General features: G+C 36.4%; 1 protein-coding gene across 1 annotated transcript in view; it reads left to right on the top strand.

Annotated features, from left to right (window-relative positions):
• LOC132027307 (phospholipid-transporting ATPase ABCA3-like) overlaps nucleotides 1-26,936 on the top strand; it is a 139,502-nt gene that overhangs the window by 11,594 nt on the left and 100,972 nt on the right. Inside the window, exons 3-5 of the mRNA XM_059416059.1 lie at nucleotides 5,800-5,930; nucleotides 10,294-10,447; nucleotides 23,572-23,831. Of these exons, the coding sequence (XP_059272042.1) occupies nucleotides 5,800-5,930; nucleotides 10,294-10,447; nucleotides 23,572-23,831 (545 nt within the window). The remainder of the gene's footprint in view (nucleotides 1-5,799; nucleotides 5,931-10,293; nucleotides 10,448-23,571; nucleotides 23,832-26,936) is intronic.

Genomic DNA, 26,936 nt, shown 5'->3' with positions numbered 1-26,936 from the left:
CTGCTACCTGATGCCCTCTCAGCCTGCTACTTCTCCACCATCTTGACTCCTCCTGAATTATAACTTCTTAAAACAACTATTCACTAGAAGCTTTTATTTATTATGTTTATTTTTATTTTATTTTTTAAAAGATTTTATTTACTGATTTGACGAGAGAGAGAGATCACAAGCAGACAGAGAAGCAGGCAGAGAGAGAGGGGCAAGCAGGCTCCCTGCTGAGCAGAGAGCCCGAAGTGGGGCTCAATCCTAGGACCCTGAGATCATGACCTGAGCCAAAGGCAGAGGCTTAACCCACTAAGCCACCCAGGTGCCCCTATTATGTTTTAAAAAGATTTTATTTATTTAAGAGAGAGTGTGCATGTACAAGTGGGAGGGACAGAAGGAGAAACAGACTCCCAGGACCTGGGAATCAGGTTTTTAGCCAAAGACAGACACTTAACTAACTGAACCACCCAGATGCCCCTACAAGCTTTTTATATACCAATTCAAGTTCAGGTGATACAGTATCTGAATAGCATAGTATAGTGTATCTACTATTAGTATAATTGTGATAAGAAAGCTGGTGTTGGGTAAGACACTGATAATGGTATTTGATAACTTGGTTTAGTCAGTATGTAGCAATAATGTCTGTTAAAATCTGTGGCAGAGGGGACCCCTCGGTGGCTCAGTCATTTAAGTGTCTGCCCAGGGTCCTGGGTTTGGCTCCTGCATTGGGCTCCCTGCTTGGTGGGGAGCCTGCTGCTCCCTCTCCCTCTGCCTGCTGCTCTGCCTGCTTGTGCTCTCTCTCTGTCAAATAAATAAAATCTTAAAAAAAAATCTGTGGCAAAGAATTCTTGAGGATTATGTAGTACTTTACTTTTAGCACAATGGAAGGGCCCCAGTAGACACACACACACTTGATTTTGAAAAATTTCAAACCTATGGAGAAAATGCAAATATGCTGCAATTTACCAAATAACATTTGCCACACTTATTTTTTAATAGCTCTCTATATACACACACATTTACATGCACACATGTAATATGTATGTAAGTATGTGAAACTAAAAGGATATATATAAAATTGCTGGATTTTTTTCCCTCATCCATTGAGAATAAGTTGCATTCATCATGACATATCACCTTCAAACACTATATATATATCTCCTAATAATGACGTTGTCCAATATAACCTTTACAATTATTATACCCAAGAATTTTAAAATTGATACAATGATGTTATCTAATATATGGTCAATATCTGTATTTTCCTAATTGTCCTAATGAGGTTCTTTAGAGCTTTTTTTTCTTTTTTGTAATCCAGCATCCAGTTATTGATTTTTAAAAAAGATTTTACTTATTTATTTACTTATTATTTATTTAGAGAGTGTGTGTGAGTGTAGTTGGGGGGTAGCAGAAGAAAACAGAATCTCAAGCAGACTCTACTCCTCAAGCACAGAGCCTGTCTTGGGGCCTGATCCCAGAACCCTAAGATAGTGACCTGAGCTGAAACCAAGAGTTGGATACCCAACCAACAGCCACCCAGGCTCCTCCCTGTTGGAGATTTTAAAAAATTCACTGGGCTTGGCAAACTTTTCTGTGAAGGGCCAGACAGGAAATATGTTAGGTTTTATGGCCTATGTGGGTTTCTATCAAATATTCTTTTTTTTTTTTTCTTGAGGAGCCCTTTAGAGATGTTAAAAACATCCAAAGCTCCCAGGCCCATACCAAAGCAGACTGGGGTAGATTTGACCTGCACAGGACCGTAATTTGCTGACCTCTGGCTTAGTATACTTTCTTAGATTGTTTTTGTTGTTTGTCTTTAATGACATTGATATTTTTAAAAGACTTGGCCAGTTATTTTGCAGAAGTCTTAATTTGTATTTGCTTGTTTCTTTACATTTAGTTCAGTTTGGTCATTTGTGTTGAAGATTCTACATCTTTCTTATAAGATCCTCTTAGTGAATCACTTTTGAAACCTTATTACCTGTTTGTTCCTCAACTCGTGGTATCATGCTTGCCCATTTTAGAGTAAGATGGATTCCCACCAGTTTGCATTATCAAGGCAGTTTTCCTTCTTGTAGTTAATAAGAAATCTGTAATTTTAAGTTAGAGCACTTTCAGCACTCTAGAAGCTTCTTTTGTGCCAAAGTTGCAGTTAAGACTCCTCCAAATTTAATTACTATTTTGACTTCTAAGACCATAGATTAGCTTTGCTTGCTTCTCACCTTACATAAATGAAGATATTCGCTATGTCCCGTTATGGCATTCTCTGTTATATATGGTATGATATAGTTTTAGTGTGTGTGCTTTCACGTAGCAGCACATTTGTAAGAGTCATCCAAATTGTGTGAGATCATAAATCACTAATTTTCTTTATAGAATCCGATTATGTTAATGTTATACAACCAATTTATCTGTTTATTATTGATGAACATTTGAGTAGATTTCACATTTTAACTATTATGAGTAGTGCTTTATGAACATAACAAAAGGTTAAGAGCCTTTTGATGAACATAAAATACATATATACACGTTTTTGTTTGGTATATAGCTAGGAGTGAAATTGTTGGGTCTTGGGGGATATAACATACAGAAATGTATGAGAGTTTCAGTTCCATATCTTCACCAACACTTGATATGTTATATCTTTTGATAGGAAGTAACTAATAAAGCTATTCTTCTCTGTTCCCTGTCTCTGGAGAAAATTTTTCAGTATTTACCCATTGAGCAACATATTTATTATATGTTACTTGTAGATGTTCTTTATTGGGTTTAGAAAGCTTCCTTCTATTCCTTGTTTACCAAGATTTTTAAAAAATCATTAATTAGTATTAAATTTTGTCAAATGCCTTTTCTGTGTTTCTTGAGATGGTCATATGACTTTTCTTATTTTTGTTAATGTAATGATTTTTCAACTATTGAATCATTCATCCATTTACCTGTGTTTATTCTGTGAATTTTATTTGCTAATATTTTGTTAAAAATTTTTACATGCATGTTTAAGACATCAGTCTATTTTTTAAAGTTTTACTTATTTATTTGAGAGAGAGAGAGTGTAGGGTAAGGGTCAGAGAGAGAAGGAGACTCGCCAAGCAGGGAGCCTGATGTGGAACTCCGCCCTGGGACTCCGGAATAATGACCTGAGCCAAGGGGAGATGCTTAACCAACTGAGCCCCAAGACATTAGTCTATTTTGTGTTCTTTGTTCCATGAGTTATTGAGAGTATATTTCCTCCACACCCAGTGTGGAGCACATGCAAGACTTGAACTCACAACCCTGAGATCAAGAATCAGATGCTTAACCAGCTGAGCACGGAGATGCCCTAAAAGCTCATCTTTTAATACACTTTGTTATTCACCCATTGTGTTTCCATATAAATTTTAGAATTGGCTTGTAATTTTTCATAAAAATTGTTCGTATTTTTTTGGGAAATGTTTTATTTTTTTAATTTTATTTACCAGTTTTATTTTTATATTATTTATGATTGACAAAAACTGTATATATTTAGGTCATATAATAGGATGTTTTGGTATACATATACCTTTAGTGTCACAATCAAGCTAATTAACATATCCGTCAGCTTACATATTTACCTTTTTTTGTGGTGAGACCTCTTGAGATCTAGAAGATTGATATTTTATTATGTTTTGTTTTGTTTTATTTAAGTCCAAGTTAGTTAACAGATTGTTTGGATTATTACTAGAATTACATTGACTTTATATGTCAATTTTTACAGAAGAGACATCTTTATGGTATGGATCTTTGCACATGTTATATAACTTTATTTTTAAAAAAACTTTAGTCATTTAAGTTACCTGTATGTGTGTGGTTGTATGTGTTTTGTTTTGAGAGTGTGTTTTTTAAAATTTCGTACAGATTCATTTGTGAATAAGAAAAGTACTACTTTTATTAATTTTTTATTTTTTAAAAATTTTATTTTTAAATTTATAATTTAAGTTCACAATGGTTTTCTAGAATACAATTTATTCTACAATTACTTTTCAAAATAAACCTTCTACAGAAATAATTTTGTCACTTATTTCCTCTCAAATTTTTTTTTTTAATTTTTATTTTTTTAATTTCTTTTCAGCGTTCCAGAATTCATTGTTTATGCACCACACCCAGTGCTCCATGCAATACCTGCCATATTTAATAACCACCACCAGCTCACCCAACCTCCCACCCCCACCCCTCCAAAACCCTCAGATTGTTTTTCAGAGTCCATGGTCTCTCATGGTTCATCTCTCCCTCCAATTTCCCCCAACTCCCTTCTCCTCTCCATCTCCCCATGTCTTCCATGTTATCTCTTATGCTCCACAAATAAGTGAAACCATATGATAAGATTTTTTAACTTATTTGACAGATGGAGATCACAAGTGGGCAGAGAGGCAGGCAGAGAGAGGGGAAGCAGGCTCCCCGTTGAGCAGACAGCCCAATGAAGGGCTGGATCCCAGCACCCTGGGATCATGACCTGACCCAAAGGCAGAGGCTTTACCCACTGAGCCACCCAGGTGCCCTTGTAGGATTCTATTTCTTGACATAGGAGACATGTCTTGAAAGAGGATGTTGTGGCCGATGTCAAAGAGGTTACTGCCTATGTTCTCCTCTAGGATTCTGATGGATTCCTGTCTCACGTTGAGGTCTTTTATCCATTTCAAGTTTATCTTTGTGTACGGTGTAAGAGAATGGTTGAATTTCATTTTTCTACATATAGCTGTCCAATTTTCCCAGCACCATTTATTGAAGAGCCTGTTCTTTTTCCACTGTATGTTTTTTCCTGCTTTGTTGAAGAATAAATGAAGGAAGATGGGATTGGGAGGGAGACAAACCATAAGTGACTCTTAATCTCACAAAACAAACTGAGGGTTGCTGGGGGGAGGGGGTTTGGGAGAAGGGGGTGGTATTATGGACATTGGGGAGGGTATGTGCTTTGGTGAGTGCTGTGAAGTGTGTAAACCTGGTGATTCACAGACCTGTACCACTGGGGATAAAAATACATGTTTATAAAAAATAAAAAATTATATTAAAAAAAAAATAGCACCAAGAAACATCAGATACCTTGGAATAAACCTAACCAAAGAGGTAAATGATCTGTACTTGAGGAACTATAGAACACTTGTGAAAGAAATTGAAGAAGACACAAAAAGATGGAAAAGCATTCCATGCTCATGGATCGGAAGAATAAACATTGTTAAAATGTCCATACTGCCTAGAGCAATCTATACTTTCAATGCCATCCTGATCTAAATTCCACCAGCATTTTTCAAAGTGCTGGAACAAAGAATCCTAAAATTTGTGTGGAACCAGGAAAGACCCCGAATTGCTAAGGAAATGTTGAAAAAGAAAAAACTGGGGACATCATATTGCCTGATTTCAAGCTTTACTGTGATCACCAAGACAGCATGGTACTGGCACAAAAACAGACACATAGACCAGTGGAACAGAGTAGAGAGCCCAGATATGGACCCTCAACTCTATCATCAAATAATCTTCAAATTTTTTTTAATCACTAGATTTCAAAATACAATTGAAAAACTCCCCTTGTCACAGTTTACTTTAATACACAGTTATTGTAATGATTAAATATTGTTTATAATGTGTTGCAACTTTTATAAAACACAAGAATTTTTGTGTAGCCCAGATATCCATTAGGTCACCTTGATATTGTTTTAAAATGAGTAATAATGTTTTAATTGAGTAATAATGTTTTAAAATGTATTGTGTTATGACAGAATTATGGTATTCATGGTACAGGTAGGGATAATCATTAGACATTTTCCATTTATGTGATGACTTACTGAGATTTTTTCTCTACAGTTCGAGGCTTTTCTTCAGAAGCACAGTTTGAGAAGTATGTTCAATATGAAAAGAAGCCTACGGTTCGTGTGGTGGCTGCTATTGTATTTGATCATGACTTCAAAAATAGCGATGACCGTTTGCCACTTCAGGTAAGAAATTTTTGTCTAAAGAATTTATAATTAAATGTTAGGTTTCAGAGGTTTAATGAGATACAGGTAACCTCCCCATTTATAAATGGGAAAAATGTTAAGTTGCCCAAGATCTTAACTTCTAGTAGATAACAAAACCAGGATTTGAATCCTGTGCCAATTTATTTTATTATATTTTACTTTTTAAAATGTTTATATATTTGTCAGAGAGTGCATAAGCCGACTGAGTGGCCGGCAGAGGGAGAGGGAGAATTAGGCTCCACTGAGCAAGGCACCCAATGTAGGACTGGATCCCAGGACACTGGGATCATGACCTGAGCCCAAGGGAGCTGCTGAACCAACTGAGCCACCCAGGTGTTTCTGTGCCAACTTATTTTAATACCTGTTGTTTTTACTGTGAGGAGAAAACGGTTACCTGCTACCTTATGGTCTTAAATTCAGAAGATATAATAATAGGAGCTTTAGTAAGGATATTCACTTTACAAATCTCCCTGGCCAGGCAGATCCTTCCAGTCTTGCTGATGGTGGTTAAGAAAATAACAATGTAGCTAGGTAAAAAAGATGGGTAGCAATGTCCGTTCCCTGTTCAAATGCCTTCTGGAATTTCACATAGTGCATATCTGTAATATGATATTTAAACTCTTTAATGAGCTAATTTTAAGTGTAATTGGCATTCTAACTTTGTATATGAAGTGACTTTCATAACAAAGCTATTATTATATGAAAGTTAAAAGTCAAAGTAAAAACAAGAACTGAACACTTCACTCATATATCTGGGTGTCTTTTAAGCTGAGGTAGCTCCCTTTCCTGGGACTGTGAACTCCAGAAGGCATTTTTATGTCCTCTTAGAACAATCCACTTGCTTCTTGTTTTGCTTTGGTGAATGCCCCCTGTTTTTTCCTTTGTATAAAGTTTTAATGTATTTGTTTTAGGTCTCCAAAGAGGTAATTGCTTTAACTTTCAGAATTCTTGATTATCACTGGTAGTGTGAATGGAAAGTTCTGTAACCCCACCAGTAACTGGTCTGGAGGTCCTTGAAATGTTAAAGTTTGGCCATTAAAAAAAACAAAAGGCATATGCGTATATACCAGCAGAGATTCCAGCATGAAAGACTTATTTCTTTTGAGTGAATTACCTAATTTCTAAATCTCTAGTGTCAGCTTTTAGGGTTTTCCAACTTGATTCAGAATTAGGACAGACCCCAGGAAAGACTCTGATAACATCCCTTAAGGAGAGAAAATGGGTAGTGTTCGAACTTTGGTAACTTGGTGTATCTCTTTACCACAAGTTAGAGATGAGCCAGCCAGGGTTGAGGGAAATGCTCAAACTATAGTATTTATGCACAGAGCTAAATCCTGTTTAGGATACAAGTTTGCAAATGGAAGGAAGGAAAGAGAAAGGAAAATCACTGGTAGGACAGTAGGTAGCCTTTCTTTCTGTTCTGTCCTCTCCTCACTTTTCCTAGTTGTGCCTACTTTACACTAATTATAGCATCAGAAGTATATGCTGATGGCGATACAGGTTCATTGGTATATGTAGAGCTTCTGGTTCATATTTCAAATAACTTTGGTGCAGTACAAGCTTCCATTTTGTTGATTTTATTAACCCTACTTTCATTATATCTGGGCCTTTTCCTTTTGTGTTAGTCACTTTTTAAAGGGGGAGATAATCACTATATCTGGGCTTTTTCCTTTTCTGTTGGTCACTTTTTAAAGGGGGAGATAATCTTTATCATAGTTGGCTAACATAATAGGAAAGAAAATAAATAGAATTGTTGAAGTAGTTAGGCAAGCCAGTTGTGGATGTAGAAAAATAACATTGGTAATCATCAAGGTACCAGTGTTGGAATCAATTCTCTAATTTCCCTTTCTATATTTTCATTGTTAGTGGATAAGAATGCAACTGATTTCTGTGCTTTGGTTTTGTATCCTGCCAACATTACTGAATTGCTATATGAGTTTTAGTAGTTTGGGGGTGGAGTCTTTTGGGTTTTCCATATAAAGAATCATGTCATCTGTGAAGAGAGACAGTTTGACGTATTCTTTGCCAGTTTGAATACCTTTTATTTCTTTTTTGTTGTCTGATTGCTGTTGCTAGGACTTTTAGTACTATAATGAACAAGGGTGGTGAGAGTGGGCATCCCTGTTGTGTTCCTGATCTTGATGGGAGGGCTGTCAGCTTTTCCCCAATGAGGATGATATTCGCTATGGATTTTTCATAGATAGATTTTATGAACTTTAGGAATGTTCCCTCTATCTGTATACTTTGAAGAGTTATGGCACCAAGAACCATGAGATACCTTGGAATAAACCTAACCAAAGAGGTAAAGGATCTGTACTCGAGGAACTACAGAACACTCATGAAAGAAATTGAAGAAGACATAAAAAGATGGAAAAGTGTTCCATGGTCATGGATCAGAAGAATGATCATTGTTAAAATGTCTGTACTGCCCAGAGCAATCTATACTTTCAATGCCATCCCAATCAAAATTCCACTGGCATTTTTCAAAGTGCTGGAACAAACAGTCCTAAAATTTATTTTGAACCAGAAAAGACCTCAAATCACTAAGGAAATGTTGAAGAAAAAAAAAAATGCTGGGGGCATCATGTTGCCTGATTTTACTACTAATTTGTGATCACCAAGACAACATGGTACTGGCACAAAAACAGACACATAGACCAATGAAACAGAGTAGAGAGTACAGATATGGACCCTCAACTCTGTGGTTAAATAATCTTTGGCAAGGCAGGAAAAAATAACTAGTGGAAAAAAGACAGCGTCTTCAATAAATGGTGCTGAGAAAATTGGATAGCTATGTATAGAAGAATGAAGCTCGACCATTCTCTTACATGATACACAAAGATAAACTTGAAGTGGATAAAAGACCTCAACATGAGACAGGAATCTATCAAAATCCTAGAGTAGAACATAGGCAGTAACCTTTTCACATCATGGCAACTTCTTTCAAGACATGTCTCCATAGGCAAAGGAAACAAAAGCAAAAATGAACTTTTGGGACTTCCATCAAGATAAAAGCTTTTGCACAGCAAAGGAAGCAGTCAACAAAACAAAGAGGCAACCCACAGAATAGGAGAAGATATTTGCAAATGACACTACAGACAAAGGGTTGATATCCAAGATCTATAAAGAACTCCTCAAACTCAACACCCAGAACATAGATAATCACATCAAAAAATGGGCAGAAGACATGAACAGACACTTTTCCAAAGAAGACATACAAATGGCTATCAGAGACATGAACAATTTTCATCATCATTAGCCATCATGGAAATTCAAATTAAAAAACCACATTGAGATACCATCTTACACCAGTTAGAACGGCCAAAATTAACAAGACAGTAAACAACAAGCATTGGAGAGGATGTAGGGAAAGAGGAATGGTGCAAATGCAAGTTGGTGCAGCCACTTTGGAAAACAGTGTTGTGATTCTTCAAAAAATTAAAGATAGAGCTACCCTATGACTGCAATTGCACTACTGGGTATTTACCCCAAAGATACAGATGTAGTGAAAGGAAGGCCCAAATGTACCCCAATGTTCATAGCAGCAATGGCCACAATCACCAAACTGTGGAAAGAGCCAAGATACCCTTCAACAGATGAATGGATAAAGAAGATATGGTCCATATATATAATGGAATATTATGTCTCCATCAGAAAGGATGAATACCCAACTTTGTATCAAGATGGACAGGACTGGAGGAGATAATGCTGAGTGAAATAAGTCAAGCAGAGGGAGTCAGTTATATGGTTTCATTTACTTATGGAGCATAAAGAATAACATGGAGGACATTAGGAGAAGGAAAGGAAAAGTTAATTGGGGTAAATCAGAGGGGTAGATGAACCATGAAAGACTGTGGACTCTGAGAAACAAACAGGCTTTTGGAAGGGGAGGTGGTTGGGGGAATGGGTGAGTCTGGTGGCGGGTATTAAGGAGGGTACATATTGCATGGAGCACTGGGTTTGGTGTATAAACAATGAATCTTGGAACACTGGGAAAAAAATCAACAGTAAAAAGAAATTTTTTTAAAAAGGTACCACTGTTGGCATCTTTGTAACTCAAAAATCCTAAAGATGATAGAGCAGAGATACAAATTTAATTGATTTCAAACTTTGTGATTATGGCACATGAGGCTTGCTTCTTGTCCCTTGCATCAGTGATACTATTATTTCTTACCATTTAGAATACTGAATTGCTCACATTTCTTACCATTTAGAATACTGAATTGCTCACTCTGCTAAAACACAAATTTTAGCTTTGTATTTTCTTTTCCTCTCACTGTTGATACTTGCTTTTAGTGTTCATTGATCTAACATGTTGTTTGTATTCTATTGTCTATTCCAGGTAAAATATCATCTGCGTTTTGGTACAGGTACTGAGAGAACTTCGGATTTTCTAAGCTCCTTAGTAGATACTGGATGGCATACACACATTCTGTTTCCAGAGGTACCTGATATAGGACCCAGGAACCCATTAAGTAATGATGGGGGAGATCCTGGTGAGCTGTCCCTCAGAATTCTTACATTAATATTTTGCATTCAAGCTAGCAGTCATATCAACATGTGTGAATCATTTTTTTTCAGTGAGTGAAAAAGTTTATTCATTGTGGCAGTTCATATTTAAAATTGAGTTTTTATTGTAAAAACAAGCATGTAGAAAACCTTATACATTTGAAAAATATCTTCCTATTACTGTAAATCATTTCCTGAATTTTATCAGTATGTATCCTTGCATTTATATAGTCTTCGTTAGTAAACATTGACTCTGCTGACGTAATAGACACATCTTCGTAAACTAACATTGTCTGCATATTTATGGTTCTAAATTTATTTTTTTAATTTAAATTTTGGATAGTTAACATAGGATGCAATATTGGTTTCTGGAGTGGAGTTAAGTGACTCATCACTTACATACAATGCTCAGTGCTCAGCACAGCACATGCCTTCTTTAATATCCATTGCCCATCTAGCTCATCCCCTACCCACCTCTCTGTTTGTTCTCTCTCCTTGCATGGCTTGTTTCCCCCTCTCTCTTTTTTCTTTCCCCCCTTCCATATGTTTATCTGTTTTCTTTCTTAAATTCCACATGAGTGAGATCATATAGTATTTATCTTTCTCTAACTTATTTCACTTAGCATAATATACGTTAGCTCCATCCACATCTTTGCAAATAGCAAGATTTCATTCTTTTATTAAAATTTAATTTCTTTTCAGTGTAACAGAATTCATTGTTTATGCACCACACCCAGTGCTCCATGCAATACATGCCCTCCATAATACCCACCACCAGGCTGGTGGTATTATGGTACAGATTGCCTTAAATGTATAGATTGCTTTGGGTAATATAGACATTTTAATAATATGAGTACCTCTAGTTCTTAAAATATAGAGATTTTAATAATATGAGTTCTTCTAGTTCATGAGTATGGAATACTTTTCCATTTCTTTGTGTCCTCTTCAGTTTCTTTCCTCTTCTGTAGTTTTCAGAATACAGATCTTTTACTTCTTTAGTTAGATTACTCCTAGGTATCTTATTGTTTTTGGTGCAGTTGCAAATAGGATCAATTCCTTGATTTTTTTTTTTTTTTGGCTGCTTTGTTATTGGCATATAGAAATGTAACAGATTTCTACACATTGATTTTATATACTGCAACTTTGCTGAATTCATGTATGAGTTCTAGTAATTTTTGGTGGAGACTTTCAGAGTATTATGTCAACTGTAAATAATGAAATAATGAAAGTTTGACTTCTACCTTGCCACCTTGCCAATTTGGATGCCTTTTATTTCTTTTTGTTGTCTATTCAAACAGGCTAAGACTTCCAGTACTATGTTAAGTACCAGTGGTGAGAATGGACATCCTTGTCTTTTTCCTGACTGTAGGGGAAAGGCTCTCAGTTTTTCCTTACTGAGAATGATATTAGCTGTTGGCCTTTCATATATGACCTTTAGGATGTTGTGATATGTTCCGTCTGTCCCTACTTTGTTGAGTTTTTTTTTGGGGGGGGGGGGGGATTTTATTTATTTATTTGACAGAGAGAGAGAGAGCCCAGCAGGGGGAGGAGCAGGCAGAGGGAGAGGGAGAAGCAGGCTCACCAACCAGGGAGCCCAATGCAGGACTCGATCCTGGGACCCTGGGATTATGACCAGAGCTGAAGGCAGATGCTTAACTGACTAAGCTACCGAGGTGCCCCAGATTGAGGGTTTGGAATAGGATGCTGTGTTTTGTCAAATGCTTTTTCATTTATTGACAGGATCATATGGTTCTATCCTTTCTTTAATTAATATGGTGTATCCTGTTGATTGATTTGCAGATGTTGAACCACTCTTGTAGCCCAGGAATAAATCCTGCTTGATTATGGTGAACAATTTATTAAATGTATTTTTGAATTCAATTTTCTAGTATTTTGTTGCATCTATGTTCATCAGGGATATTGACCTATAATTTTGGAATTTGGAGAATACTATTAACTCTTCTTTCAGTGTCTGGTAGAATTCTCCTGGGAATTTGTCTGCCCCTAGGCTTTTGTTTGTTGGGAAATTTTTAATTACTGAGTCAATTTCTTTGCTGGTTATGGTCTGTTCAAATTTTCTATTTCTTTTTCAGTTTTGTAGGTTCATAGAAATTTGTCCATTTCTTCTGTTTGCTCAGTTTGTTGCATATAATTTTTTATAGTATTCTAATTGTTTGTATTTCTGTGGTATTGGTTGTGATATGTCCTCTTTCATTTATTATTTTACCTATTTGGGTCCTTTTATCTTTTTGATAAATATGACTATGGTTTTATCAATTTTATTCATTCTTTTAGAGAATTCTTTGAAAAATGAGCTCTTAGTTTCATTAATCTGAAATCTCTTAATTTTGTTATATTTTTGTTTCTATATCATTTATTTCTGCTCTAATCTTTTATTATTTCCCTTTTTCTACTGGCCTGAGGCTTTATTTGCTGTTCCTTTTCAGGCTCCTTTAGGTGTAAGATTACGTTGTATATTTTAGACTATTTTTGCTTCTTTTTAAAAAATTTTTTAAAATTTTTTATTTTTTTATAAACATGTATTTTTATCCCCAGGGGTACAGGTCTATGAATCGCCAGGTTTACACATTTCACAGCACTCACCAAAGCACATACCCTCCCCAATGTCCATAACCCCACCCCCCCTTCTCCCAATCCCCCTCCCCCCAGCAACCCTCAGTTTGTTTTGTAAGATTAAGAGTCACTTATGGTTTGTCTCCCTCCCAATCCCATCTTGTTTCATTGATTCTTCTCTTACCCACTTAAGCCCCCATGTTGCATCACCACTTCCTCATATCAGGGAGATCATATGATAGTTGTCTTTCTCTGCTTGACTTATTTCGCTAAGCATGATACCCTCTAGTTCCATCCATATTGTCGCAAATGGCCAGATCTCATTTCTTTTGATGGCTGCATAGTATTCCATTGTGTATATATACCACATCTTCTTGATCCATTCATCTGTTGATGGACATCTAGGTTCTTTCCATATTTTGGCTATTGTGGACATTGCTGCTATAAACATTCGGGTGCATGTGCCCCTTCGGATCACTACGTTTGTATCTTTAGGGTAAATACCCAGTAGTGCAATTGCTGGGTCATAGGGCAGTTCTATTTTCAACATTTTGAGGAACCTCCATGCTGTTTTCCAGAGTGGCTGCACCAGCTTGCATTCCCACCAACAGTGTAGGAGGATTCCCCTTTCTCCGCATCCTCGCCAGCATCTGTCATTTCCTGACTTGTTGATTTTAGCCATTCTGACTGGTGTGAGGTGATATCTCATTGTGGTTTTGATTTGTATTTCCCTGATGCCGAGTGATATGGAGCACTTTTTCATGTGTCTGTTGGCCATCTGGTTGTCTTTGCAGAAATGTCTGTTCATGTCCTCTGCCTATTTCTTGATTGGATTATTTGTTCTTTGGGTGTTGAGCTTGCTAAGTTCTTTATAGATTTTGGACACCAGCCCTTTATCTGATATGTCGTTTGCAAATATCTTCTCCCATTCTGTCAGTTGTCGTTTGGTTTTGTTAACTGTTTCCTTTGCTGTGCAAAAGCTTTTGATCTTGATAAAATCCCAATAGTTCATTTTTGCCCTTGCCTCCCTTGCCTTTGGGGATGTTCCTAAGAAGATATTGCTGAGGTCGAAGAGGTTGATGCCTGTGTTCTCCTCAAGGATTTTGATGGATTCCTTTCTCACACTGAGGTCCTTCATCCATTTTGAGTCTATTTTTGTGTGTGGTGTAAGGAAATGGTCCAATTTCATTTTTCTGCATGTGGCTGTCCAATTTTCCCGACACCATTTATTGAAGAGGCTGTCTTTTTTCCATTGGACATTCTTTCCTGCTTTGTCGAAGATTAGTTGACCATAGAGTTGAGGGTCTATTTCTGGGTTCTCTATTCTGTTTCATGGATCTATGTGTCTGTTTTTGTGCCAGTACCATGCTGTCTTGATGATGACAGCTTTGTAATAGAGCTTGAAGTCCGGAATTGTGATGCCACCAACGTTGGCTTTCTTTTTCAATATTCCTTTGGCTATTCCAGGTCTTTTCTGGTTCCATATAAATTTTAGGATTATTTGTTCCATTTCTTTGAAGAAGATGGATGGTACTTTTATAGGACTTGCTTTAAATGTGTAGATTGCTTTAGGTAGCATAGACATTTTCACGATATTTCACAATATTTCACAATATTCTTCCAATCCAGGAGCATGGAATATCTTTCCATTTCTTTCTGTCTTCCTCAATATCTTTCATGAGTACTTTATAGTTTTCTGAGTATAGATTCTTTGCCTCTTTGGCTAGGATTATTCCTAGGTATCTTATGGTTTTGGGTGCAGTTGTAAATGGGGTTGACTCCTTATTTTCTCTTTCTTCTGTCTTGTTGGTGTAGAGAAATGCAGCTGATTTCTGTGCATTGATTTTATTGAATTTCTGTACATGTTCTAGCAGTTTTGGAGTGGAGTCTTTTGGGTTTTGCACATATAGTATCATATCATCTGTGAAGAGTGATAGTTTGACTTCTTCTTTGCTGATTTGGATGCCTTTAATTTCCTTTTGTTGTCTAATTGCTGAGGCTAGGACTTCCAGTACTATGTTGAATAGCAGTGGTGATAATGGACATCCCTGCCGTGTTCCTGACCTTAGCAGAAGCTTTCAGTTTTTCTCCATTGAGAATGATATTTGCGGAGGGTTTTTCATAGATGGCTTTGATGATATTGAGGTATATGCCCTTTATCCCTACACTTTGAAGAGTTTTGATCAGGAAGGGATGCTGTACTTTGTCAAATGCTTTTTTAGCATCTATTGAGAGTATCATATGGTTCTTGTTCTTTCTTTTATTAATGTGTTGTATCACATTGATTGATTTGTGGATGTTGAACAAACCTTGCAGCCCTGGAATAAATCCCACTTGGTCGTGGTGAATAATCCTTTTAATGGACTGTTGAATCCTATTGGCTAGAATTTTGGTGAGAATTTTCGCATCTGTGTTCATCAAGGATATTGGTCTGTAATTCTCTTTTTTGATGGGATCCTTGTCTGGTTTTGGGATCAAGATGATGCTGGCCCCATAAAACGAGTTTGAAAGTTTTCCTTCCATTTCTATTTTTTGGAACAGTTTCAGGAGAATAGGAGTTAGTTCTTCTTTAAATGTTTGGTAGATTTCCCCCAGGAAGCCGTCTGGCCCTGGGCTTTTGTTTGTTTGGAGATTTTTGATGACTGTTTCAATCTCCTTACTGGTTGTAGGTCTGTTCAGGCTTTCTATTTCTTCCTGGTTCAGTTGTCATAGTTTATATGTCTCTAGGAATGCATCCATTTCTTGCAGATTGTCAAATTTGTTGGCGTAGAGTTGCTCAGAGTATGTTCTTCTAATTGTCTGTATTTCTTCGGTGTTAGCTGTGATCTCTCCTCTTTCATTCATGATTTTATTAATTTGGGTCCTTTCTCTTTTCTTTTCGATAAGTCTGTCCAGGGGTTTATCAATTTTATTAATTTTTTCAAAGAACCAGCTCCTAGTTTCGTTGATTTGTTCTATTGTTTTTTTTGGTTTCTATTTCATTGATTTCTGTTCTGATCTTTATGATTTCTCTTCTCCTGTTGGGTTTAGGGTTTCTTTCTTGTTCTTTCTTTAGCTCCTTTACGTGTAGAGTTAGGTTGTGTACCTGAGACCTTTCTTGTTTCTTGAGAAAGGTTTGTACTGCTATATATTTTCCTCTCAGGGTTGCCTTTTTTGTGTCCCACAGATTTTGAACTGTTGTGTTTTCAATATCATTTGTTTCCATGAATTTTTTCAATTCTTTAATTTCCTGGTTGACCCATTTATTCTTTAGAAGGATGCTGTTTAGTCTCCATGTATTTGGGTTCTTTCCAAATTTCCTCTTGTGTTTGAGTTCTAGCTTGAGAGCATTGTAGTCTGAAATTATGCAGGGAATGATCCCAATCTTTTGATACCGGTTGAGACCAGATTTAGGACCGAGGATGTGATCTATTCTGGAGAATGTTCCATGTGCACTACAGAAGAATGTGTATTCTGTTGCTTTGGGATGAAATGTTCTGAATATATCTGTGATGTCCATCTGGTCCAGTGTGTCATTTAAGGCCTTTATTTCCTTCCTGATCTTTTGCTTGGATGATCTGTGCATTTCAGTGAGGGGAGTGTTAAAGTCCCCTACTATTATTGTATTGTTGTTGATGTGTTTCTTTGATTTTGTTATTAGTTGGTTTATATAGTTGGCTGCTCCCACGTTTGGGGCATAGATATTTAAAATTGTTAGATCTTCTTGTTGGACAGATTCTTTGAGTATGATGTAGTGTCCTTCCTCATCTCTTATTATAGTGTTTGGCTTAAAATCTAATTCATCTGATATAAAGATTGCCACTCCTGCCTTCTTCTGATGTCCTTAGCATGATAAATTCTTTTCCACCCTTTCACTTTAAATCTGGAGGTGTCTTTGGGTTTAAAATGAGTTTCTTGTAGGCAACATATAGATAGGTTTTTTTTTTTTAATCCATTCTGATACTCTGTGTCTTTTGATTGGGGGCATTTAGCCCATTAACATTCAGGGTAAGTATTGAGAGATATGAATTTAGTGCCATTGTATTGCCTGTAAGGTGACTTTTACTGTATATTGTCTCTGTTCCTTTCTGCTCTACTCCTTTTAGGCTCTCTCTTTCTTTAGAGGACCCCTTTCAATATTTCCTGTAGAGCTGGTTTGGTGTTTGCAAATTCTTTCAGTTTTTGTTTGTCCTGGAAGCTTTTAATCTCTCCTTCTATTTTCAATGATAGCCTAGCTGTATTTGGTATTCTTGGCTGCATGTTTTTCTCGTTTAGTGCTCTGAATATATCATGCCAGCTCTTTCTGGCCTGCCAGGTCTCTGTGGATAAGTCTGCTGCCAATCTAATATTTTTACCATTGTATGTTACAGACTTCTTTTCCCGGGCTGCTTTCAGGATTTTCTCTTTGTCACTTAAGACTTGTAAATTTTAGTATTAGGTGACGGGGTGTGGGCCTATTCTTATTGATTTTGAAGGGGGTTCTATTCTCTGCACCTCCTGGATTTTGATGCTTGTTCCCTTTGCCATATTGGGGAAATTCTCTCCAATAATTCTCTCCAGTATACCTTTTGCTCACCTCTCTCTTCCTTCTTCTTCTGGAATCCCAATTATTCTAATGTTGTTTCGTCTTATGGTGTCACTTATCTCTCAGATTCTCCCCTCGTGGTCCAGTAGCTGTTGTCCCTCTTTTGCTCAGTTTCTTTATTCTTTGTCATTTGGTCTTCTATATCACTAATTCTTTCTTCTGCCTCATTTATCCTAGCAGTGAGAGCCTCCATTTTTGATTGCACCTCATTAATAGCTTTTTTGATTTCAACTTGGTTAGATTTTAATTCTTTTATTTCTCCAGAAAGGGTTTTTTATCTCTCCCGAGAGGGTTTCTTTAATATCTTCCATGCCTTTTTTGAGCTGACTAGAACCTTGAGAATCGTCATTCTGAACTCTAGATCTGACATATTACCAATGTCTGTGTTGATTAGGTCCCTAGCCTTCGGTACTGCCTCTTGTTCTTTTTTTTGTGGTGAAATTTTCCGCCTTGTCATTTTGCCCAGATAAGAGTATATGAAGGAGCTAGTAAAATACTAAAAGGGTGGCAACAACCCCAGGAAAATATGCTTTAACCAAATCAGAAGAGATCCCAAATCATGAAGGGGAAGAAAGGGGATAAAAAGAGGTTCATAAAGAAAAAAAAAAAAAAAGAAAAAAGAAAAGAAACAATTAAAAAAAATGAATAAAGAAAAAGTATAAAAAAGAAAATATATATATATATATATATATATATATATTAGATAAACTAGTTAAAAAACGTTAAAAAAGAAAAAGGTAAAAGTTAAAAAACATTTAGCAGAAGAAGAGAAAAAAATTGAAAAAGAAAAAAAATTAAATTAACTGCAAGACTAAAGAATCATGGGGAGAAAGCCATGAGTTCCATGCTTTGCTTTCTCCTCCTCTGGAATTCAACAGCTCTCCTTGGTATTGAAAGTGTACTCCTTGGTAGGTGAACTTGGTCTTACCTGGATTTCTTGTTGATCTCCTTGGGAGGGGCCTGTTGTGGGATTCTCAAGTGTCTTTGCCCAAGGTGGAATTGCACCACCCTTACCAGGGGCCGGCCTGAGTGATCTGCTTGAGTTCACTTTCGGGAGCTTTTGTTCCCTGAGCGCTTTCCGTAGAGTTCCAGAGGACGGGAATGAAAATGGCGGTCTCCTGGTCTCAGGCCTAGAGGAGCCAAGAGCTTGGGGCCCCACTCCTCAGTGCGCCCTCAGAGAACAGCGCCCATTTACTCCCGTTTCCCTAGCCTCCAGCCACGCTCTGAGCTCACCGAGCCTGCGACCAGTTCAAGGTAACGCCGAGCTGAGAGCTCACTCCTCGGCTCTGTCTCTGTAGCCAGCTTCCCCATTCTAATACCTGCAAGCTCTGCGACACTCAGACACCCCGATCCTTCTGTGACCATGCGGGACCTGAGGCCACGCTGACCCTGCGTGGTCTTCACCCTGGTTTAGCCTCTGGAGTGATGTCCCTCAGCGGAACAGACTTTTCAAAGTCCTGATTTTGTGCTCCATTGCTCCGCTGCTTGTCGGGAGCCGGCCACTACCCCCCGCCCCAGGTCCATCTTCCCATCACTTTGGATTCACTTCTCCGGCAGTCCTACCTTTCAGAAAGTGGTTGATTTTCTGTTTCTAGAGTTGCTGTTCTTCTTCTCTTCGATCTCCCGTTGGATTTGTAGGTGTTTGCAATCTTTAGATAAGCTATCTAGCTGATCTCCTGCTAGCTGAAGTAGTCTCAGCCTGCTACTTCTCCGCCATCTTGACTCCTCTTTGAGAAGTTATCTTTAAGAAATCATTCAACAGCAGACAAAAGCTATGTGTAATTGAACTATTATGAATAAAAATTGGCAACAATCAAAACCGTATATAATAAGTATCTGGTTAAGAATATGAGGATATGTCAGTTTGGTAACTACCATGTAGTGGTTAAAAATAATCCTTATTAGGCCTAATAAATAGGGAACCATATATATAGAATCATAACTATGAGACGTATGTATAAACCTATGCAACAATTGGGATGGCTGTCCAAAAATGAATATAGTTAAACTAGAGTGATGGTATTGATTGCATGTTGTTATTTAATCTTATCAAAAACATCTTGAATATTTTTCCAAGAAAATGTTAAAAAGGAATCTCATGGTGCACCTGGGTGGTTTAGTGGGTTAAAGCCTCTGCTTTTGGCTCAGGTCATGATCCCAGGGTCCCGGGATCAAGCCCGGCATCGGGCTCTCTGCTCAGCAGGGAGCCTGCTTCCACCTCTCTCTCTGCCTGCCTCTCTGCCTACTTGTGATCTCTTCCTCTCAGATAAATAAATAAAATCTTAAAAAAAAAAGGAATCTGGCCTTTCTTACAATTAATTTTCTGCAAATTAAATGTAATTTGTGAGAGTAAGTTAATTGAAAATAGCATGATCTTGGTAGAAAAAGTAATTTAAACGAGAAAGAAGAATTGGTCACATAAAAATATTTTAAATAGAGCATTTCTTCTGGAAGGAGGTGTTTCCTTAAAAAGACCATTTTCTATAAAACAAGAAAGAAGATAATCAGGCAAATTCCAACGATTGAGTGATACTGCATAGCAAATTTACATTAAAAAATTGGTGTAAGGGGACACTCTGGTTAAAGTGTGGTGACTAGGAGTTAGGTGACTTGATGTATTTTGTTCAGACTCTATTAATTGGTAGCTTTATTATCCTAAACGTTCTGGATTAAGTTTCTTCATCTGAAAAAGGAATGTTTGGATGAGGTCACCATTTAGGTCCCTTTTGACATGAAGATTCTTTGATATTAATTATTAGAACTTTAGCTGATTAAATTAGCTGAGGATAGGTGATGAGAGAGAAGATCAGAATTAGTTCAGTGAAATTTAAAAGTGAGATTTTAAAATTGTAATAAGAACACTTAAGATGAGATATACCCTCTAACTTTTAAGTGCCCAATACAATATTGTTAATTATAGCCATGTTGTTGTACAATAGATTTTTTTAAATTTTATTTTTTCAGTGTTCCAAGATTCATTGTTTATGTACCACACTCAGTGCTCTATGCAATACATGCCCTCCTTAATACCACCATCAGGCTCACCCATCCCCCCAACTTCCCTCCCCTCCAAAACCCTCAGTTTTTTTCTCAGAGTCCACAGTCTCTGATTTCTAAAATTTTTAATATTGCAAACCTGAAATGCTATTCATTAAACACTTCTTAATATTTCCCTCTCTCCAGCTGCTGGAAACAAAGATTCTGCTTTCTGTTTCCATGAATGTAGGTCAAATCCCCAATATAAGTAGAATCATGCATTAATTGTCCTTTTGTGCATAATGTCTTCAGGGTGCATCCATGTTGTAGAATATGACAGAATTTCTCTCTTTTTAAAGGCTGAATAATATTTTACACTATGTATATGGTGTATTTTGTTTATCCATTCATCTGTGGAGGGACAGAGGTTGCTTTTGCCTCTTGGCTATTGTGAATAATGCTGAATGAACATAAGTGTGCAGATTATCTTTTTGAGATCCTTTCTTCGGTTCTTTTGGTTATATGCCAAAAAGTGGGATTGCTAGATCATACGGTAGTCATTTTTAGTATCTTGAGAAACTTCCATACTGTGCACCATTTTATATTCCTATTAACAGAGCACAAGGTTTCTGATTTCTTTACATCATCATTAACACTTGTTCTTTTATGGTTTTTTGGTAGTGGCCATCCTAACAGTTATGAAGTGATCTTTCATTGTGATTTGGATATGTATTTCTGTGATAATTAGTGAAGTTGAATGTTTTTTCCTGTGTTTTTTTTATCATTCATGTGTTTTCTTTGGAGAAATGTCTTTATGAGTACTTTGCCCATTTTTTTTTCTTTGCCCATTTTAGAATCAGCTTATTTTTGTTACTGAGTTAGAGGAATTCTTTATGTACTCTTTTTTTTAAAGATTTATTTACTTTATTTTTATTTTACTTTTACTTTTTATTTATTTATTTTTAAACATCTTAATTTTTTTTTCAGTGTTCCAAGGTTCATTGTTTATGCACCAAACCAATGATCCATGCAATACATGCCCTCCTTAATACCCACCACCAGGCTCACCCACCCCTTCCAACCCCTCCTTTTCAAAACCCTCTTTGTTTCTCACAGTCCACAGTCTCTCATGGTTCATCTCCTCCTATGATTTCCCCCAATTCACTTTTTCTTTATTTCTCCTAATGTCCTCAATGATATTCCTTATGCTCCTCAAGTAAGTGAAACCATATGATAATTGACTTTCTCCGCTTGACTTATTTCACTCAGCATGATCTCCTCCAGTCCTGTCCATGTTGATAACAAAAGTTGAGTGTTCATTAAATGATCTGTCTATTGCTGAAAGTGGTGTGTTAAGATACCCTACAATTAATGTATTCATATCAGTATAACTCTTTATTTTGTTTAACAGTTGGCTTCTGTAGTTGGCTGCTCCCATGTTGGGGGCATAAATATTTATAATTGTTAGATCTTCTTGGTGGATAGACCCTTTAAGAATGATGTAGTATCCTTCTGTATCTCTGACTAGTGTTTAGCTTAAAATCTAATTTATCTAATATGAGAATCACTACCCCAGCTTTCTTCTGAGGCCCATTGGCATGAAAGATGGTTCCCCATTCCTTTACTTCCAGTCTGGATGTATCTTTAGGTTCAAAATGTGTCTTTTGTAGACAGCATATGGACGGGTCTTGCTGTTTTATCCAGTCTGTAACTCTGTGCCATTTTATGGGAGCCTTTAGGCCATTCACATTGAGAGTGATAATTGAAAGATAAGTTATTATTGACATCATGTTGCCTGTGAAGACCTTGTTTCTATAGATTGTCTTTTTAAATTTCTGTTCTGTGTCACTCTTGGGTTCTTTCTTCTTTTATAGAACCCCCTTAATATTTCTTGTAGTGCTGGCTTGGTGGTCACATAACTTTTAAACTTTGACGGTCTTGGAGGCTCTTTATCTCTTTTGTTTTAACGTTTGCATGCAGTTTAAGGTAAGGATCTAACTTCATTCTTTGGCATGTGGATATCCAGTTTATCTACCATCATTTGTTTTGAAGAGAGTATCCTTTCTCCTGGTGGCCTTGTCAAAGACATTTGACCATGTATGTGAGAATTTATTTCTGGGATGTCTGTTCTGTTGGTCTCTATGTCTGTCTTTATGCTGCTAGTATACCAGTACTGTTTTGATTACTGTAATTTTGCATTATATTTTGAATCAGGAAGTACAAGGCCTTCAGCTCACAAGAGCAAGTACTCTCTTTTCTTGGGATTATTTTGGCTATTCAAGATTCTTTGCAATTTCATATGGATTTTAGGATTTTTTTTTCTGTTTCTGAAAAAAATGCCATTGGGATTTTTAAAAAAGTTTTTAAAAGAATTCTGGTTAGTTAACATACAGTGTAATATTAGCTTGGGTATACAATTTAATGCTTCAGCACTTCCATACATACACCTGGTGCTCATCACAAGGATTTTGATAGAGGTTGCATTGAATCTGTAGATAATTCTGGGTAATATGGATATTTTAACAACAGTGAGTCTCCCAATCCAGGAACAAGGAATGTCTTACATTTACTTGTGTCATCTTTAATTTCTTTCTGCAGTGTTTAGTAGTTTTCAGCGTAGAAGTAGAACCTCCTTGGTTAAGCTTATTCCTATGTATTTTATTCTTTTTGATGCTATTATAAATGGGATTATTTCACATCTTGTTTTGAGCATCACTTGTTTACATGTCGGGTATGTCTAGTATTGAGTTCTCATTTATTTTGGCTGATAAAATTACATAAAGCAACAGTATCATTTTCGTATAGTATTTTAGTTTTGAAAAGATAGTAATACAATTTCATGTTATCTATTATCTGTTTGTGTCCCAAATCACTATAGGTTTTGGGAAATTGTTTTGTTCTTTGAGTTAAAAGCTTTGAATTACCCAAATTGCCTTCTTTGTTTGCCTGGATGTTTCTTGGTATACTGAACTTGATCATCTTTGTTTTCTCATTTAGGGTACATCAGAGAAGGGTTCCTGCTTTTGCAGCATATCATAGACCAGGCCATCATTACATACCACAACGGTGAAGCTGCAGAACGAATGTTAAATGATGCCACCATTTTGCTTAATAGGTTTCCATACCCTGCTTATTATATGGATTCTTTTTGGTACAGTTTTTCAGCTCTCTTCCCTTTGATAGTTATACTTGCATTTTCTCTAACTGAACTTACCCTCATCAGGACCATTGTTTCAGAAAAGGAAAAGAGATTAAAGGTAATTTCACTTTCTTTGTAGCATTTTGGGCCCAAGGAACAGATTTTGTGCTCTATACCTTTGGCATTGGTAAATAATTATATCACAATAACAGTGTACAAATATACAAATTTTCTGATGGCCTACTTTTATCTAAATTCTTGATTTGGCCTATAGCTTTATTGACTAATGGCTAGTTAACATGAATATTATGGAGAGAGGTCATATATTAAATATGCTGAATCTTTTTTGGAATAAAATAGGCAACAAAGAAATAATCATATGAGGTCTTGAGTTAGACTGATTTAAGATGCACTACAATTCCAAGATTTGAGATGCATGTCAGTGTTGAGTCAAATTAAGACCAAATTGTAACAGTGGCTCTAAAGTAGCTAAGAATACATTATATGTATTTTTATACATATATTAAATGTATAAATTTTATATGTGGGGCTAAAATACATTATATGTTTATAAAAAATTTTAAAAAAAGGGAAATCCATTGATTCATCCATCTATCCATTAATCTGTTCATTTATTTATTAATTACCAACTTCTTATCAGGGACTTTGATAGAGCTTAATTTTAAATATTGGCTCCACCAATAATTAACTCTGTGATCATAGCCTGCTTCTTAAGATGTAAATTGAAGATAATACCAAATTTCTAGGGTTATCAGGGGGATTAAGTGACGTTTTGTTTTAAAAACTACCTAGGTCAGTCTCTCACCTATAGTAAGCACTCAACAAATGGCAGTTAAAAAGAGAGGACACAATTTCTACCTACTAGTAAAGGTTTAGTTGAGGAGATAGTAATAAACTGAGTTACTTTTATACTATTAAGTACCTACAGGTGTGGAAAAGCTATTCTTAAAGTATTGAGGTTGTACTGCTTGATCTGTGCAATGGGGGACGGCACCAGAGGATGGACTTTAAGACTATTGGTGTCCTATCAGTGCTGCTGGCAGAAGAATGACTCTGGAAAGGAATGTGGGGGTAGCATGGTTTAGATTAAGGGTTGGCAAGCTTTGTGTGGAAAGCACAGAACAGTAAATTTGTTAGGCTTGTGGGCCACATGCGTCTCTGTCACATATTTTTTTCCTTTACCCCTCCCCCTCCCATTTGGTCCATAGACGTAGTTGGCTCACATGGAGTTTAACTATGATATCAAGACTGAAGAGGTGGAACCAATTGTGAAGCAACTAGAGCAGGAGAAAAGCAGGGAGTGCCTATGGCAGGGTGATGTAGTATAAAGGAGGGAAGAGTTTAGGAAGTATTTGGGTGGTAGAAACCAGTGGAAATGGATATGTGCATAGTTAACTTCATATTCTGAAATTTTGCACATACTTTTTTCAGTAGCTTTCTTTTCCACAAATCATGTTGTTCTTAAGGTAGTTTGATCTTACTGTCTTGGGGTGAGGATATATGCTATGTTTCCTTAAGGGATGGTGATGGTTGGGTTTAATGAAGACAGAAAAATACAGAAAGAAAAATCATTCTTTTCTGAGGCAGGGTATTTTTCCCTCTTTCCAGATTGCCTGGATATGCTAATGAAACTTACCATCCTCCAAATCACTAAGGCTTGGAACCTCAGTCTTATCAGTATAGTATAGTATAGTACAGTATTGTGTAGTATTGTATATACAGTATTTAGAATGCTGCCATTCTCTGCCTCTATAACTTCTAGGTACGTTTCTTAACTTCTCTGTGCCTTGACAGTAAAATGGAGGTAAAAGTACTCCTATCACATAGGGTTATGGCAATGATTCAAGAGATACTGGCTATAGTATATAGAAAATGTGATGTAGATGTCCACAATAGTTATCTGTTTTCTAAATTCTGTTTCTTTCTATGTGTAGAAATGTCATTTTCTAGTGTAAACTCTTACTGATTTTTTACCATCCAGCAATTTCAGAAATCCTCTCATTGGTTTCCCTAACCACTGTTTTTCCTTAGTCTTATGTTACATTAAGCCCTTTTCTTTCCACCCCAAATGGTTAATTTTGTACCATTCTTATTTTTGTTTCTCTGACCAGCATGTCTTTTTCTCTCTTTTCTAAGTAGTAAGTAATCTCTTTGAAATCTATTTTCGACTACAATTTACTAGTTTTCTCTTTGTGTCTCCAGGTCATGTTACACAAACTTCAATCAGGTAGTTTATATTTCTAATTAGTTTTTCATTTTAAAGTTTATAATTGAACTATAAAATACATACATATAAAATATACATACCTATGTGTGGATCACTGAGTTATCCAACATGAACACACCCATATAACTACTATTCCAGTCAAGAAATATAATGCCTGCAATCCAGAATTCCTCACATTCCTTCCAAATCACTGCACCTTCCCTCTTCCACAAAGATAATCACTAACTTCTAAAACCCTATGTCGGCATTACCTGGTTTTAAACTTTATTTGAATAGGATTATACAATAGCTATCCTTTTGTGGCCTGTATAGTTATAACTCTGCCATTTTCTTTGCTGTGTACTATTACATTTAATGAATATATCACAATTTATCACTCTTCTGTGGATGGATGCATGATTGTTCCAGTATTGGGCTATTACAGTAAGCTACTGTGAATATTTTAGTGCACATGTGCACATTTTTTTGTTGGGCTTATACCTAGGATTGAGGTTGATGGAGTATACAGTATACATGTTTTCAACCCTGTTAAATGAGGCCAAATGTTTTGCCAAAATGTTTGTGTCAGTTTGTTCTCTTAATCAGTAATGTATGGGAGTTAACTCTTGGTCTGTATATATGCCGACACTTGGTGGTATTAGTCTTTTTAAATGTTAACCATTCTGGAAGGCATATATTGATGCCTCATTGTGGTTTTATTTTATTTTAATATTTATGTATTTATACATTTATTTATTAAATTTAAGTTCAGTTAGCCAAGGTACAGTATAATCATTGTTGTTTTAATTTGATTCACCTCATTAACTGATGTTGTTGAACATCTTTTCATATACTTATTGGCCACATGGATATCCTCTTTTGTGAAGTATCAGTTCAGAAGTCTTTTCCCCATTTTTCTGTGGGGTTGTGTGTCATTCATCTATTTACAAGCATTCTTTATATTTTTGAATACTAGTTTTTAGTATGATGTTTATA

Source organism: Mustela nigripes, chromosome 11 (genome assembly GCF_022355385.1).
Source record: "Mustela nigripes isolate SB6536 chromosome 11, MUSNIG.SB6536, whole genome shotgun sequence".
NCBI lineage: Eukaryota > Metazoa > Chordata > Mammalia > Carnivora > Mustelidae > Mustela > Mustela nigripes.
The sequence above is the reverse complement of the archived record's forward strand: the minus strand, read 5'-3'. Positions and strand labels throughout refer to the sequence as shown.